Raw genomic sequence first — 17,332 nt, forward strand, 5'->3', positions numbered from 1 at the left:
GAGATCGAAATTGTTCGCTATGATAATCCCCATCGGCGACTGAAGTCACCATTTTCAGTCAAGTGTACAAGAGTGGTCTCGTTTTCCTAGTATAGCTTCAGTTAATTTTTCTAATGCGTTGATCGCCAATTTAACGATTTTGATATTAAGAGTAATATCGCCAAAACATCGAACAAAAACATAGCTAACGCCGACCCGTACGAAACACCTATTCGTATCAAAAGCCTTTATTGTGAAACTCTTCATTTCTCTTACTTCATTTTCTTCTCTGCTGAAAAGCTATTCGCGCTTTAAAATCACTTGCATTATCTACTCGTTGCCTTGTTATCATATACAAATAAATTGCCGGAGGCAATATAGACAGCCCCGTACGAAGTCAACTTTCATAAATTCCTATTTAAACAGCTATATATCGCTATATTTACCTATATTTTCCTATAAATAAACATTTCACAGATGAATATGCTATTATATAGCTCTATATGCCTGTATATAGCTCAATATAGGTGAATATAGATATATATAGATGTCCATATATGGAATGCCTGAAACACCCCACACACATAACAAATTATTTCCATGTTAACAGAAACTCTCTAAGTACCATTTTTCCCAAGATATATCACTTTTATTAAAATCCAATATGGCCACCAGCAGCCATTTTGTTAGGAGACCGGAAATTTTACCGACGCTTTACATTCGTTAATACCTTTCAAACAAAAAAAAAATCATGAAATTCGGTCAAAATTTACTCGAGATATTGACAAAATACTCCACGTTCACTGTACACCGAGTAGCCAGATAAGAGCTCACTCCAAGAGACCTAGCTCACGCTTAATTTCAAAAACTTTTTTTTCCCTGATTGGTACGGTCAATACCTATCTAATAAAGCTAAAACAGACGAAATATGTTCAAATGTGGCCGACCTACAAGCAAAAACTGCTTGCCGCCCTGTGCCTGTTTCACACCAAGGGGTCTAACTCACGAGTCGGTCATCCGATTTCCATAAACTTTTTTTTTGTCGATCGGTATTGTAAATACCTTTTATTTGACGTATCACTGACAAGTGTAGTGCTTAAATGTTTGGAGACATCGTCGAAAAACACTTAGGCACTTATTGGGCCCCAGCTCCGGAAAGGTCGATCCGAAATCACCCATCTTCGAACTTAGCCTGTCTTTTGATAATACCAAACGGGGAAAAAAAAGAATTTTAGAAATCGGATGTGTTTTACTCAAGTTAGAGAACGGACAGACAGACAGACACACAGACGGACATTTTTTTTCCACTGATTTGGCATCTCTAGACAACCACAATAGGTTTCCCCTTACTCAGGGAGTGGGACGTGTTACAAACGTATGCGTAAACCTATAAGACCCCAGTGGTAGGTGGTAGGCTTTGAGAAAAGACGTGAAATTTTTTTGCTCCGCAAATTATTTTACACAAAATTCGAAATTATTAGTTTAATATCGTCGTAATAAAAACGAATCCCGATTGGATAGTCTACAACTTTGAAAACTGTCTTGGAGCAACCATTGAAATATCTGGATTCTGGATTAAAACTATTGAAAGGAATAATCGAATTCGACAAAAGTGGGTGAGTCAGCTACTGTGGATGTATCTATGGTGCCCTTATATAAACGCTGATACTAGCCGAAGAAGATGGTTTGAGTTCAATTGTAATTAATTCATTTGAAAATAAACGGCATATGAAACAAAAAATAAGACCCCAGTACTTCGTACGGGTGTAATCACACATTTTGGGACAAGGGGTCACAGATATTATTGACTTATAGCTCATTCGATTCGTTGAGCTTTTGCCAGTAAAAGGTAGTACTACGTTTGTTGTCGACGCTCGAGGTCATGAAGTAAGGGTCTTTCAAAAGGGGCCCAAAATTGTTTTCTCGCGTTTAGTCGAGTAGAACAATTTTGGGAAAAAAAAAACTTTTTTAGCTAGCCTTGTAGGCCTTGAAGAGACGCACATTTTGAGTATACACGTGAGTGTACGTAACCAACGTGGATATATCAAGTAACTCTTTATTTTAGTTTACTTCACTTTAAATAACAATTTTATTGAAAATAAATATTGAATAGTCACAAAACAAAGTCCAAAAATGCTTCATACCCCACTTTTATATAGAAAATAGTCCAAATAGATCGAAATTTGGGTTCGAAGAGTGTAAGAACCACGTGAATACATCGAAAAATTCTTTAGTTGATCTAACTCTTATTAGCAATAAATAATGAATAGGCGCTCAAAAAACCTCGAAAAACGCGAAAAACAAACGAAAGAAAGGGATAAAATTTCGTCGACTTGGTGTGGACTTCCACTAAAGTCGCTCGAACCAGGTCGTATGTTGCAAACTAAAGCGCAGGGAAGCAATTAAATTACAAATCAGCTATTTCCCTAACTAGTGTGTTAGTGAAAACTTTGCGCAAACGATGTCTCCACCTCCGCATTGCAGTTTTCAATACGAAAATGCATAGGCCTTCAGTAGGTTCCACAATGAATAATCGTTTCGTTTTTGATATCCTGTAAGCTTGATAGACTTGAAAAATAATTTCAAAAGAGACTGGTGATTTTCTAAAAATGATATCCTAGAAAATCGTTTCCAAAAAAGAATTTGATGTAAGAAAAATGAAAACTGATGTTCATGAAATTAGTTTAAAAAAAGTTAAATTCCCTAGATTACCCTGAAGTTTCGACAACATGAGTATCAATGATTTACTGAAGAAACGATGGGGTCCTGATGCAACGACGACTAGTCGATGTTTCTTCATTAACCCACTGTTTCTTCAGTAATGCTTAATTTCCACTTACGCCGTTTTGCCAAGCCGCGCCTCTTTTTTATTGTTTAAAGAGTAAATGGAGCGTAAACGGCGTAAGTGGAAATCAAGAGTAGGTCGCCGGCGTTTCTCGCAGTTTCTACGCTTCTTTTATACTTTGTAAAAGGAATATGCCTTTTATGAAAGGGTTAGAAGCGAATTTGGTCGTATGTTGCAATGGCAACAGTCGCAATACCGTACTCGGCGCACCTGGCTCGAACCCTTTGAAGTGAAACTTATCCAAGGAAGTTTTTCCATGTTATGGTACTACAGAAGCTAGGCTCTTTCACCACCCATGTCTTGGACTTATGTCACTGAAGCCGGTCAGGGACTTGGGAAAATCACCAATTTTTTCACCTAAAATGATTGATATCACTAACAGGTCAACAGCCTGGTGGTGTGTATACTCAAAATGTGCGTCTCTACAAGGCCAGCTAAAATTGTTCTACTCGACTAATCGCGATAAAACGATTTTGGGCCCCTTTTGGCAGACCCTTACTTCATGACCTCGAGCGTCGACAACAAAATAAAGTTACTACCTTTTACTCGCAAAAGTTCAACAAATCGAATGAGCTATAAGTCAATAATATCCGTGACCCCTTGTTCCAAAGTTGTTCGAAAATTTTGCGATATCACTCTAAAGCTACATCGAGGAAATTATTGAGACGGGCCAATGGAATTTTTTTAAATAAATATTGGAATTTCGCTTCAATTTATTTTCCCAATGTTTTATTTGCATTATTGTTTTTAAATTATCATTTCTAACTCACCTGGACATGTTCAAATCAAATTATCACCTGTTTGTTATACTTCGTAACAACTGAGGCAAAAACTTTGAATATTCAGTCCCAAAAGAGTGTCGAATCAATATTTGATTGGACAGCTATGTTGTAGGTAAACAGTCCAGCGTTGTTCTACTAAGAAAGGATATAATGGCCAACAAAACTTTACTCAAACCCTCAGTGGAACTTGTAAAACGGAGGTCCACACTATTCGGTGTTACATTGTACCTACGCTTACATCTTCTGAAAAGTGTGAATTAGACCTTTTGAAGTGGAGCCGAAAGAAAACAGGCCAATACTATTAGGATAAATACATAACGATGAACAATCGAACAATTGCATCTAAGTACAGTGAGAGAATGATAGAACTACAGAGATGATAGGGTTGCTTCATTTTCCGCCATTAGTTGCACTGCAATACAGAAAAGATACCTGCATACCAATGAAGAAGAGTAATCCAGCATCCAGCTTACTTTATACTAAGGAATTTCGTTTACTTGCTGTAGATGATGATTGAGGGTAATACTTCGGCAAACAAAATCAATCAACGAACACCGTTTATGCTTAGAGTATTTTATTTAAATTAAATTAATGTTACGTGCTTCCGGATTTATTACAAAAAAAAAATAATTTTTCAATCGAAACTAAAATTTGATTTATAAAAAGAAAGTGTTTTGATGAACTAATTCGTTGAACTACCGTGAATGAATCCTAAAACAAAATAATTTTACGCAACACATTACTTTGATAAGGACAACAAAAAAAATTGTCAAATAAAATAGTCGCCCCTACATCGACACAGTTCACGAGCAAGCGCTTATCTCTTTTTATCATCACACAATTTTTCAGAGAACATTGGAAATGATTATTCGTTTTGCTCACACACAACGTCATTGACGGATTTTCTTGTTAATTTTAAGTTTTTTTACTCTTACGTCTCGGCTCACTGGCATCCGATATCATATCGCTACGGCTGAATGGTAAATTTAGTTCTGCACAACGCTTTTGAATAAATTTCTCCAAATTAACTCCAGACCTGTTTTGAATGGCGCAGCAAAAAAAAACAAGAAAGAAATCGCATCAGTAAATGGAGTGACCTCTCGGAATGGACAATAAATTGACTTACTGGTAAATCTCAGATCCACTCGTATTGTACATATCACAATTGGTGAAGACTAATTGAATGTCGCTCATGAAGTCATAGTTGGACGAATATTCGCCCAAGTTCAATTTCGATTTAATTTTAGCAAAGTCCATCGGCCGTTGAATGACATTGTAATAATCAGGCACTTCGGCTTTGTTGACGGGTCGATCAAATGGCCAAGAGTCCTTGTGATTTTTGATGTCGGTCAGCAGACCGTACAATAAAACATTGTCTAATAGTAGGTCATCGCCAGCGCGTCGTGATCGCCTGGTTGTACCATTTGTCTTTGTCGAATCATCTTCCTCGATACGGCGAGAGTTGCGCCGTGAGTTAGATGATTCGGTCGGTTCTGGTTCGAGAGTGCGACGCGAGCTCCGACGACCTCTGCCGTTCTCGGTTTTCGCTTCTTTTTCGGGTATTTCATCGTCCGGATCCTTTTTCTTTTCGAGACGACGCACTTTAACCGCAATCGCTTCGTCGCTGTCATCAGAATCGGTGGGATTGTCTGACTCCAGTTTCCGCTTTTTCGTTTTCGATTTGTTGCGAGTTGCTTCTGCTTTCAGTTGCTTGAAGTCACTCTTACCCTTGCACAAATGACAATGCCATTTCTTTGATCGGATCTTCAGTGGAGGCTTAGCGCACGCCAAATGAACTTCGCGATAGCATGTTTCACATGATTGTAGTACGAGGCCCGGTTTGTTGCACGCTGTACAGGTTCCTTGATCTTCGCCATCTGAAGGTGTTAAGCTGAAAATCACCGCGACGGATTAACGTCTTTGGAAATCTTCGGAAAATCCAGTTACACTTACAGTCTGTAAAAGGCTCCTTCCTCGTCGTCATCGTCTTCACTTTCGCTTGAAGTCAGGTGACTGTCATCACTGTCATCCTTAAAGATTTTTCGTTTATTTGCAGCTTTACTTTTCTTTTCCGCCTTTTTCTCTGGAGGTTTGCATTTCTCGCAAAACCAATCTTCTTCGGGCACTTTCTACAAATCCCAAAAATTGTTCCAAAAATTAGTCTCTCAGTCAAAAAACAAGGAAACTAGTAAGAACTTACCGTCAACTTCGGCTTGAAGCAAAACAAGTGTTTGCCAGCATTGCAACCGTCGCACAATAACATTTTGTCCGGTTCGGATCGTCGTCGGCAAAATATGCAGGTCGCGTTCAACGAAGATTTGTGCCATTTAACAGAATCATGTAAAATGTTGTACTGTAGAAACACCTGTGAGAAGCTGGTAGCTTTCATCAGCGACACGCACCACATTTCCAGATTCTGACGTCCTGTTTTCAATACTTGCTGTTGCTGTTGCTTGTCTTTTAGTTCTTTCAGGTAACCGAACGGTGGCTTCAAAAACACTGGTTCAACGCCCAGAGCTATTTGCAGCAAAGCTGACGCATATCCATGGACTTTAGCCTGCATCTGCGACGATGTGTGCACAGATACACAATCGTCTATGCTAGCATCCAGATCGATATCTGTGGTATTGCCCAATAATGAGGTGAGATCATCGAAAACAATTTTTTTCGTAGTACTATCCGGTGTTTCGCTCGTTCCGTTCAACATTTTTTTGCCTAAAACATAAGGAAATCATAAGACCGTCAGCTCCAGAATCCTAAATCATCACATTCCACTCACCTTCATGAAATTGATCGTCTGGTCCCCAGACCAATTCATCGCACTGTTTGTCATACTCGAATTTCTCCAACGCATCTCGCCAAGCAAGACGATCCTTTACTTTTATCGAGCCCAAATGTCCTGTTTGTACATTCATCTCCATTTCCAGAATGGCTTCAACCAATTTAGCCTCGACGATTAGCGTAATCTCCGTTCCCTTCGGAAAATTCATGTTGGCATTCTTGTACGTCTTCATGTTTTGCAGGTCCTCTATCAGACCGTCCTTTGCGACTGGATCAATTTGTAATTTATCGAATGGGCAATCTTTGATATGGTTCAAAATGAGCTCCTTCTCCGACTCCAAATTGTCGCGCAGCCCTTTCTCCCGAATGCCTTTCGGATTCAATGATTCGATCAACGCATTAAGTTCCTCTTCTGTGTGCAGGAACGACCATATGGATCGTTTCGAATCGAATTTCGGATGCACAGGACAAGTTGACGAATCGCCGGTACACATGAGCAGATCCGCTTGACTCCATTTCACTGGTTCATTTTTTATAATACTGGGGTCGTCCGCCACTTTCACATTGGTGCCGTTTTTCTTCTTCGTCAGATAATTGTCGATTTCGTTTTCTTTGTCGTTCCCATAATACTGGTTGGATACCATGGTCTTGACCACACTAAATCGATCGGCTGAGGCACAGTTAGCCAGCTCATGAATATTTTCCACCGGATTTTCAAAACACTGTCCCCCAAACGGCTGATGTTCAATAAACAGACCCGGCAACGATTCGAACAACCAGTACATACGATAGGCGCGATCGCTACCCAAACACTGTTGAAATTGGAATACGTCCTGCTTCAGTGTTTCTATCGATTTTTCGAAACCCTTCTTCTCTCGTTCGTAATTGGCTTCCAGTACTTTTGTTTCCTTTTCTAACGCTCGATTCGCATCGTCCTTGAATTTGGTCTTCTCATCAGCCGTTTTATCGGATGCCTCGCACTCCTCAATGGACTTCTTTGTATTCTCGACGAGACGTTTCTTCGCCGCTATCAAATTGGCTTTATTCTTTCGTTCGTTGCTGTACAATGTCTTCAATCCAGTTCTTGCTTTAGACGACTTTTCCAGACGCTCTTCAACCGTATCGCGGACCGTTGAATAAGTTAAAATTTGGTCGACCAAACATTTCAGGATGCTCAGAATATCGATAAGAGGGAGTTCGTAGACACTGTGATGGCTAAGTGCGCGTATAATGTGAGGCTTTCGCAGTCGTAACGTTAGACCTGGATCGTCCTCGTTCGCATAGCCACCTCTATGTGCAAATCGCCACTTTGTTGCCGTTTCATTTACACTTGCGCCAGACATAAGCAAATGCATCCGCAGCACTTCTGATACCGTTGTTGCGTCCATCGGCAGCTCGTTAATGCCCATTATTAAATATGTTGATATCCAATTTGCTGCCTTCGTGGCTTCGCTGATAGCTATGCCCACCGGTTCGTCGACCTCGGTGGGTTTGTCATAGACGAAACTTATTTCGACTTCATTTGCTTCTTCTATTTGCAATGCAAACAGTGTGCTCATTAATACTTGAATAATATCACTTAGCGGTCCTGCTACTTCGCGGCACAGTAATGACCGTTCCAGTAAATCCAGACTGTATCCTTTTGGAAATTTGTCTTTGTCCTCGAGTCGATCGGCAAACGAATAAATAAACTCGAGAACCATTAATGCGTCGCCAAAGTATGTGACTGGAATGAGAGTTTTGACCGGTTTCGATGGTATGATTCGTTTTTGATCGCGCAGCTCTAAATCGTCCTTGATTTGATTGAAGGAATGGTAAGTAGACATGGCCATCTGTTGCATTTCCACACGTTTACGTTTCTACAATTGGAAGAGTAACACAAATTTGAATTGGCCACAGCGAAGAAAATAAATTTTTTTTTTGTGAAAGAATCATAAACGGAAATACTTACGTTTTCCTCAGCTTGTTGTTTCTCCAATTCGGCCTTTCGTTCAGCTTCGGCCTTAAGTCTCAACTGTTCCTGCTCCCGCTTCGCTTTCGTTTCTTTCGATTCAGCCGTTTGCTTACCGTCCGTTTTTGTGAGATACTTTGAAATGGACGTCTGTTTGCCATCCTTTCCGTTCGCCTTCTTTTGTTTACTATTACCCTTGGTCACACGTTCAATTCTCGTCGCCAATCCCTTCGACATTTCAAACTGTGGCGGCGGTCCCGGGAATATGTCAGCGAAACCCTCAATGCCAGCGTCAGTGACCTGCTTCTTAAAGACATCGTCCTTAATTTTCAACTGACCCGTTTCACTGGCTTCCACACACTGTTTCAGAAATAATTTCAATTTTTCCTTGGACAAGACCGTTCGCTTGCGATGTATTTCATCATTGGTAACTGTGAACAATGCCGTCGTTTTATTTGTATCCACTCGTTTGACTCGATATTTAATTTTATCCGGGTCGTGAGTTGTTTTTGAACCGATAACGGATAACACTTGAACTTCGCGTTGTATCTTCTGTCCATCGGCGGTGGTTTCGAGTGCGTAGCAGATCTCTTCCTTGAAATAGCGCACGTTCATAAAGTTGAACACTTCATCCACCATTTCAGCGATACTGGAACATTTTGTTGCATTTGCAATGATTACGATCGGAGCCTTTAGTTCAACATTCATGGTTCGGAGGATTTTGCGTGCCTTTTTTTCACATTCAATAGCTTCCGAAAACGTTAAATTCGGCCTAGAAGTCAAAGCACACGACCAAACCGTCGAATTAAGCAACATCATTCGTTCGAAATATTCCCTGGAAATAACAAAAACAAAAAGTTGAGTCGGAATTCCTTACCTCCTGTCAAGGACTTTAATTTAAAAAAAAAATATTCTGAGCTTTCACGAAAGTTTTCAGTGAACATAAAAAAAGAACGCTACAGATACGACAAAGCTATCACAATATTGGCAAAGTTTAAACGATTTTGGTGACTCGCCTACTGTCAACTTATGCGACTGAATTCAAACTGGAAGTTCTGTTGTTTCACTTTTACGTTCTAAACAAGCTAACAAAAATGCCATTTCTAAAACTAAAGTTCTTGACCTGTCCCGAAACTGCATTTGACATGAATCTCATTACTGATGATGTAAGTTACATACTATCTCTACTTCTAAAGTAGAAGTAGATGAAAAATTGTATAATGAAACACAATCCACTCGTAATTGCATGGCGACAAATCAACACAAAAACGTAAAAAAGATGTTGGAAAAGACAGTGACCATACCAATCCGATCGACGGTAGAAGTTCAGCAGTTGCAATAATTGCACTAAAAGATGTTGTAGGATACGATGACTTTAGAGACCCATTATTATCTGCAAACGTTCTGGAAATATGTTAGCAACACATTGCAAGTCATGTTTGGCCATTGGCACATTATTGGTAATCTTCATGGACTCGTAACGGTCATTAGATCTTCCGAAAAATCACTCGAAAGATCACAATATCAACATTAAATTCACGCATGCTGCGTAATAGTTAGATATTTCAAAATTGAAAAAGTAATTGTATATTACGCGACTATGATTCGCAGAATGGGGACGGAACATGCATCGGTGGAAAAAAATTCTTGTATACTCGAACAAAACAAAACTTACTCATATTTACGAAATGCTTCCTTGCTCAGCTCCAAATAATATATCTCTTCGGTGTCTTTTAATCCCTCCGGCGGCGGTAACCGTTCGAATGGTTTCCTTTTGAACAGAGGCATTTTGGATTGGAAAGGTCCTGCCTTTTGATCAAACCAAAAAACCAAAAAGCTTAAAATTTATTTGGAGGGAAAATTTTTTTCTGCAACCAGCAGACACTTTTTCACATTCGATTACTTGTCACTTGTTATATTAATTGTTGGTACACACTGCGATCGTTGTTTTTCAATACACACACATTATCGAAATCATATTTTCTGCTTTCGCATAGTTTTAACATAAATAATTTAATTTTTGTTGCAAATTGAGAATATTGAAATTGGCATCTTTCACATGTAAAGTAAAAACTATATCTCGCTTGTTCGCCTGATGGTCGCTACACTCTGGCCGCCCGTGTGACACTTCGAACGCTACCAAAGTGAACGGAACATCCTCAACTCGAAATCTACGAAATGTTCGAACAGGACAAAAAAAAATTGAATTTTCAAAAATTCGTTATAGTAGTAAGGCATATCGTGGGTGGGGGCAGTTAAGGCCGGGTTAACACATTCAAAATAATTGCGGCTTGTCAACTTTCGGCGCCCTGGACTTTACTTAAATAGTCGTGGAATGCCTCCAAATAAATTTCTAAAAATCTAGAATTTAGTTTTGGATTTTTAGAAATTTATTTGGAGACATTCCTTGACTATTTCAGTAAAGTCCAGGGTGCCGAAAGTTGACAAGCCGCAATTAATTTCAATAGCAATGAAAGTATACTCAATGGTGAAATTTTTTTTGAATCGGACACACCATTTTTGTTTCCGGACGTTTATGGTGCTATCGATAGGGAATCAAGGTAATCATTTCGTAGAAGAAGTTTTTTTTTTAAACGACCTCTCCGGCTCGGAGCGACTCTAAGAAAATTTGAAAATTTCAAAATCATGACCTTTTCAGAAAAATTTTCCCCGAAATGAAACGACCCGGCCGGTTTAGATCTAATGGTAGTTTATAGAGAATTGACAGACAATTCTAATAAAAGTATCGTCGGATCGAAAGGTTGTAGCTGTGAGTCAGGGTGAGACATCAAAGTCCAATTTTATGGTTTTGTCAATGAGCCATTCATTGGGTTATAGCGCCTTATATTGCATGTAAACACTGCGATAGTAAACCGCTTAAATCTGGCCCTACCAGTTTATTCTTCAAATTTTCGAGACATGAATACATTTAATGACCTTTAATAAATTTATGGCCTAACGTATCATATTTTAGGAGGGTTTCCATAGGGTCGTATTATACATATGGCACAAATGGGTCACGGTCAACCATCTAAACGTAATGAATGCTTAAGTTAAGTTAAAAGGATTTTTGTTGCATTGTGTCATTTGTTAACCCATACAATTGTTAAAAGTATCCTATGTGCAGAATGAGCACCAGCTGAATATCACCAGTTGGATCTACAAACACACACTTATTGTATGATAAACAATCAAAACCCCTTCTTAACAATGTGTTTACTTCATTCATACGTGTTATGTGCGCGCATAGATGACGTTAACGTAGAAATGCACTGTATGTAGGTTGTCTTTGAATTGTTTACAATACAAAGTATTTTTGTTTGTACACTAGCTGGTGATATTCAGCTGGTGCTCATTCTGCACATAGGAAACTCTTAGCAATTGTAGGGCTATACTTGAGAGCTGACATGGTGGCGCTGAAATTAATCAGCATCCAAAAAATACATAATCCAGAAACCCAGATACTGTGCTATGCTATGAAACTGTCATTTCATATGTTTTCTGGATCAATACAAGTGGAGGAATGTGATCCTGTAAAAACAAGGTTCTGGAAGAACAGGTCAAGACACTTCTGAGTTGATAGGGAAGGCGGTGCTATCAAAATATCTCTGTGGCGCAACTAGATTTGTGAAAGTTGTGAAGTCTATATGACGATTTAAACTAAACAAAAACTAATTTTCAAGTTGCCTTTGCACAAGGTTCTGAAAGAACAGGTCAAGACAGCCCTTAGTTGATCACGAAGGCGGTGACACACAAATTGCGTCAACCGCTGCGAAGTTTATATGAAAAATGCAACTTAACCGGTTCTTTCAGAAATTTGACTTTGCACATGTTCTTTCTTAACAAGTTATTTCAGAACCTTGCGTAAGAACAAATTATTTAGTTCAATGATTTCTATATAACTATCGCTTAACCGAACTGGTGTGCATACGTTATTTTGCACCAGCTGGTCCCATTTGGAATTGTATGTGACCAGCTGGTGCAAAATAACGTATGCAAACCAGGTCGGTTTAGCGATTGTAATAAATGTTTTTAAATCGAAATCGAATTTATATCTTAGCGAAATTCAAAATTGAACATCATTTGCCTTTGCTAGGACATGAAACTCTTTTTTCTGTGCAATCGAATCGAATTATAAAAGAAATAACTTTTAAGGCGTTAAGTGTGATTGAATGAATCCACAAAGTCAACAAATCTTGCACGAAACCTCAGGTAATATTTGTGAACAGAGTGAACGGAGACACTTCGAAATTCGAATCGTACACAAGAAAGACAAAAAATTAAAAAGATGATTTCTATGACGGCTACTTTACGTAAAAAATGTCAACACTGCTAGAGAACGATTGAATTGCATCATATTGAACAAAAACGATTCGGCCGACCGAAGAACTGTTTTCGATTGTCAACTGAAACTTGATGTGTGTGTTTGGCGGCAAAACTGTATCACGTTAATATTAAAGAATAAATTAGCTGATTGTGCTATAATTGAAGCAATTTCATATCAAATCTGCGACTAAGAATATATTCTCAAGATGAATGACAGCGGTTGTAAGTTTAAATTTAAAATTATTCCGGTAGAACTGATTATTTCAATGTAGTACATATGGCCTGGTGAAACCTCAATGGCCTGTGATACAAATGGTTGTGATTAACCTTAACTTTTCTAATTTCAACATAACATTTCTCATGTTTTGGAAATATTTAATTAATAAATGTGAAAAGTGCTAGCCTTGGTGACAATCTTCTATTCCAATAGGAGACGATCTGTCTTCTTCGTCAAGTCGAATGTTTCCCATCGAAGCAAAGGATCTACGAACCACTCCTCGGTTTTAGCTTTTCCTTTCTTTCTGGAATTGTTTCTTTGATAAAGCAGATCCGCTTTTTAAACCACACACAGACTTTAAATTGTTCTGACAGATTGAATCATTTTTTTTTTCTTTTCACAGATGGAAACAATGGTGGTGGCTTTGATCAGAGTATGACCGGTGGAAGTGGGGTAACTGCTGAATCGAAACCGGAGGTAATTTCTATAAAGCGCCTAAACGTTATCTACGGATCCTAATTTTGTTGCTAATTTTCCGAAAAAACAGGGAATCGTACCAATGGTCATCAAACAAATCCATGACTGCCCGGACGCTGGTTTACGTCTCTATGACATGGTTTTCGGAACCGTTCAGCTGGTTGCTATTGTTCGTAAAATTGATTTTACGTCAACGAAAATCACATACATTTTGGAAGATCATACGGGCAAAATAGAGGCGCATACCTGGTTGGAAGAGGGTGACACCAGTAAGACGCCCCAGATTGTTGTAAACACATACGCAACAGTCTTCGGATCCGTACGAAATCAAGGTGGCACCAAGACGTTAATCGTCTTCCGCATCGAATCGGTCAAAAGTCCCAATGAAGTGACAACACATTTGCTGGAAGTGCTGAATGCCCGATACTCTGCCGAACATTATGCGCGAAAGAAAAATACAGAAGTTGATGGCCACTTCCAGATGGATACTACTCCCGCTCCGAGTGGACAGCATCCACTGGGTTTGACAGGAAAACAGCTGGTGGTATATCAGGCGATTCAGAGCGACAAATCGGAACCGGGTATAAGTTTTGAAGAATTGGAACGGAGATTCAAGCACATTCCGGAGAGTGAATTGCGAACGATGGTCGAATATATGACACAGGAAGGAATGTGCTACACGAGCATCGATGCAAACCATTTCAAGAGCAGTGATGATGCTGCATAAATTTGTCCCCTCAAAATATTTTCATAAATTATAACCATAAGCTCAGTTAATGCTGTTCGTGTTTCATTTCATTGAAATCATGGAGAAGACATCACTGTCGTGATAAGCAAACGTTTCCATTTATGTGAAAACCAATGAAAAGGGCCATCTGCGTCTCTAAATTGCGACGTTACTGTTTACGGAAAAACAGAAATTTTCCCATTTTTTCCTGAGGTGAAAAAAAGCGTTTTCCATGTTTCTTTGTGCTTTTTGCGAAAATTCGGTTTTGTCATTTTCTCAACGCATTTGAATGAACGAAATAGTATGTTGTGTTACAAGTATGGTAATGTTGATTTTTTCATCACAGTGCTGAAAAAATCTCATTACAATAATGACGGTTAAGTAGCCCAAAAGTTTACTCAAAATGTTGGCGATATCGCTAACCTAGAACGATTTTGCTGTACGAAATAAGTTAGCGCTATTTCGTAGCGCTAAGTCAATTTTGAGAAATCTTCAGGAATTCGGTATTTTGAGAAAACTTTTGCAATATCTGCTGTCGTCTGGCAGTTTGAGAAAACTTCTGTACGGTCATATGGGATTTTGAGAAATCTATCTGAGATATCTTCCATAAGGCCGTATCGGATTTTGAGAAAACTTTCTGAGAAATCTTCTGTGCGGTCGTATAGGATGTTGAGAAATCTATCTGAGAAATCTCCTGTACGGTCGTATGGAATTTTGAGAAATCTCCATACGGCCGTATAGGATGTTGAGAAATCTATCTGAGAAATCTCCTGTACGGTCGTATGGAATTTTGAGAAATCTCCATACGGCCGTATCGGATTTTGAGAAACCTATCTGAGAATCACGGTGGGCTTCAACGATGGCTAATTAAAAATGTAATGTAACTCAAATTTTATTGTAGATAAATGTTAGTCGATGTCCACTGATCATAAATCAGGGCAAGTGGCCGGAAAGTGGACGGCAACTTTTTGAAATATTTTTGAAAAACTATTTTTTAACGGGTACAGCGTCTCTCCTGCACAACAGTGTCAACATTAAGGTCCTACCATACAGTTTAAATTAAAGGCTATTCAATTACCTTTCGAACGATACCACACTTTCTATATTTGTGTTTAAAAGCGTGAAGTTTGAAGAATATTTTCATATGAGTAGGTACTTTAGTGCATTTATTCAATATTGAGAGCTAAGATGGATATAAGCCGAGACTCTTTGATGTTAATTTCGTATTCTAGGAACTATTCTTGACTAAAACTGACCAAATATCTCGAATATAATTTAGTTTGTTCGATTGATTCAATGTTTTTCAATAAATTGCTTACCGCCGCGAATACTTTTGAGCATCTAGGCAACCACATGGCGCTTAGAATGGTCTTATTTTGTATCAGTTGAATTGTCCTGGATCCCAGCTTCACGACGATACCAGATTTGCTATATGTAGTGTGCCACAGCTGTGCTGTACAACTCATTTTATAGGCGAAAGTCAGTCTACTCGAAAGTACAGAGATCGTAAGATTTCGAAGATTTTTTAATCAGTCTACATGGCAAAATTATTGAACGTTTTAGCTTATAATCGTAAATAGAAACCAAAATGAAACTAAACATTGGCAATGAAAAGAGTTTTGAGTTCAGTCCAAAATCTTACGATCTCTGTATTTTCAACGCATGTAGCATGTAATAGTACATTACTATGCAAGGGAAGTAAAGTGATATCTCGTATCCAGATGAGAAAAAGTATCCGAGGGCGGCAGCCCGAGGTACTTTTACTCATCGTGATACGAGATATCACTTTATTTTCCGTGTGTAGTACGACGTTTTACTATGCGAGTGATGTAAAGGTTATTGCCTATACATGTAATAGCCTTGTTACATGCACCAGCATAGTAAAAACTATTTCGTGACTGAATTGAGAATAGTATGTTTCAACATACCCCAATACACACATCGAGTGTGTATTATGGGGTATTTTGAAAGATATTTTTCTGTATACGTGAGAGTGTATTGGTGAGCTATGATATGAATCGGTCGGTAAGGAAAGTAAACGGTCGAGAAGGAAAGTAACGGTTGGGAAGGAAAGCACCAACACACTCTCACTATTACAGAAAAATATCTTTCAAAATACCCCAATACACACTCGATGTGTGTTTTCGCTTGGGCTTCGCCCGCGCGTGCACACACATCTTGTGTGTATTGGGGTATGTTGAAATATACTATTTCTGTATACGTGAGAGTGTATTGGTGAGCTATGATATGAATCGGTCGGTAGGGAAAGCAAACGGTCGAGAAGGAAAGTAACGGTTGGGAAGGAATGCAGTGAGAGAGTGTTGGTGCAGTCCTTCCCATAACCGTTACTTTTCTTCTCGACCGTTTACTTTCCCTACCGACCGATCCATATCATAGCTCACCAATACACTCTCACGTATACAGAAAAAGAAATTTCTCGCAGCAAGTACATGTACATGCATGAAAGCGACTTCTTTCGAAATTAACCGGGGATAAAAACGCCTTCATATAGTTTCCCAAATTTTCCCTCATTTTTCCAAATTAAAACAAGGCATCAGAACAGTCGGAGCGTTTGCTGCGACTTAGCCCCGAACGACCCGTAGTCCTATTTCGTCCGTAACCATAATACGTCCGTAGCCGTAATACGCCCGGAACCCTAATACGTCTACAACCCTCTAATGCGTCTGTTACCAAAATGCAAGTCAAGTTGGGCATGGTCAAATTTACTGAAAGTGTTCATTTTTAAAATTGCGCATAGCGCAATTACGAAAGCCCGTACGAAGTACCTCTCAAATAAAACCAACAATTTACGATATTATTTTAGAAACCCAAAATTGTTTGCCAACTTTCTATTGGGTATTCAATTATCTCTCAAATGAATCAAAAAGTAGCAAAATCGGATGAGATTTACTCGATTTATGTGCAAAAACCACTTAGGGCCGAGTGGCGGCCTTAGTCCAAGGGCCCAAATTTGAAACTTTTTTGCCACGTTATTTTCGTTATTCAATTACCTTCCACAAAAAACTAAATCTAGCAAAATCGGATCAGATTTACTCGATTTATGTGCAAAAAACACTTAGAGCCGAGTAGCGGCCTTAGTCCAAGGGCCCAAATTTGAAACTTTTTTCGACACGTTCTTTTCGGTATTCAATTATCTCTCAAATGAAACAAAATCTAGCAAAATCGGATGAGATTTACTCGATTTATGTGCAAAAAACACTTAGGGCCGAGTAGCTGCCTTAGTCCA

The 17,332-nt window shown here is 38.9% G+C and overlaps 2 protein-coding genes across 2 annotated transcripts; one reads left to right on the forward strand and one right to left on the reverse strand.

Moving 5' to 3' along the window:
• Positions 1-4,519: 4,519 nt before the first annotated feature.
• On the reverse strand, positions 4,520-10,442 carry LOC119068692 (bromodomain adjacent to zinc finger domain protein 1A). Its single transcript, XM_037172378.1, has 7 exons — positions 10,014-10,442; positions 8,339-9,173; positions 6,386-8,246; positions 5,807-6,321; positions 5,560-5,735; positions 4,733-5,497; positions 4,520-4,642 (listed from the first exon to the last, which is right to left on the reverse strand). The coding sequence occupies exons 1-7, from the start codon at positions 10,124-10,126 to the stop codon at positions 4,522-4,524; spliced, it is 4,386 nt and encodes a 1,461-aa protein (XP_037028273.1). The 5' UTR covers positions 10,127-10,442; the 3' UTR covers positions 4,520-4,521.
• Positions 10,443-12,633: 2,191 nt separating this feature from the next.
• On the forward strand, positions 12,634-14,136 carry LOC119068697 (replication protein A 32 kDa subunit). The gene is made up of 3 exons (XM_037172388.1): positions 12,634-12,886; positions 13,285-13,358; positions 13,429-14,136. Exons 1-3 carry the CDS (start codon positions 12,871-12,873, stop codon positions 14,083-14,085), a joined length of 747 nt encoding a protein of 248 aa, XP_037028283.1. The 5' UTR covers positions 12,634-12,870; the 3' UTR covers positions 14,086-14,136.
• The last annotated feature ends 3,196 nt before the right edge of the window (positions 14,137-17,332 follow it).

The sequence above is a fragment of the Bradysia coprophila genome (assembly GCF_014529535.1).
Source record: "Bradysia coprophila strain Holo2 chromosome X unlocalized genomic scaffold, BU_Bcop_v1 contig_20, whole genome shotgun sequence".
Taxonomy (NCBI): domain Eukaryota; kingdom Metazoa; phylum Arthropoda; class Insecta; order Diptera; family Sciaridae; genus Bradysia; species Bradysia coprophila.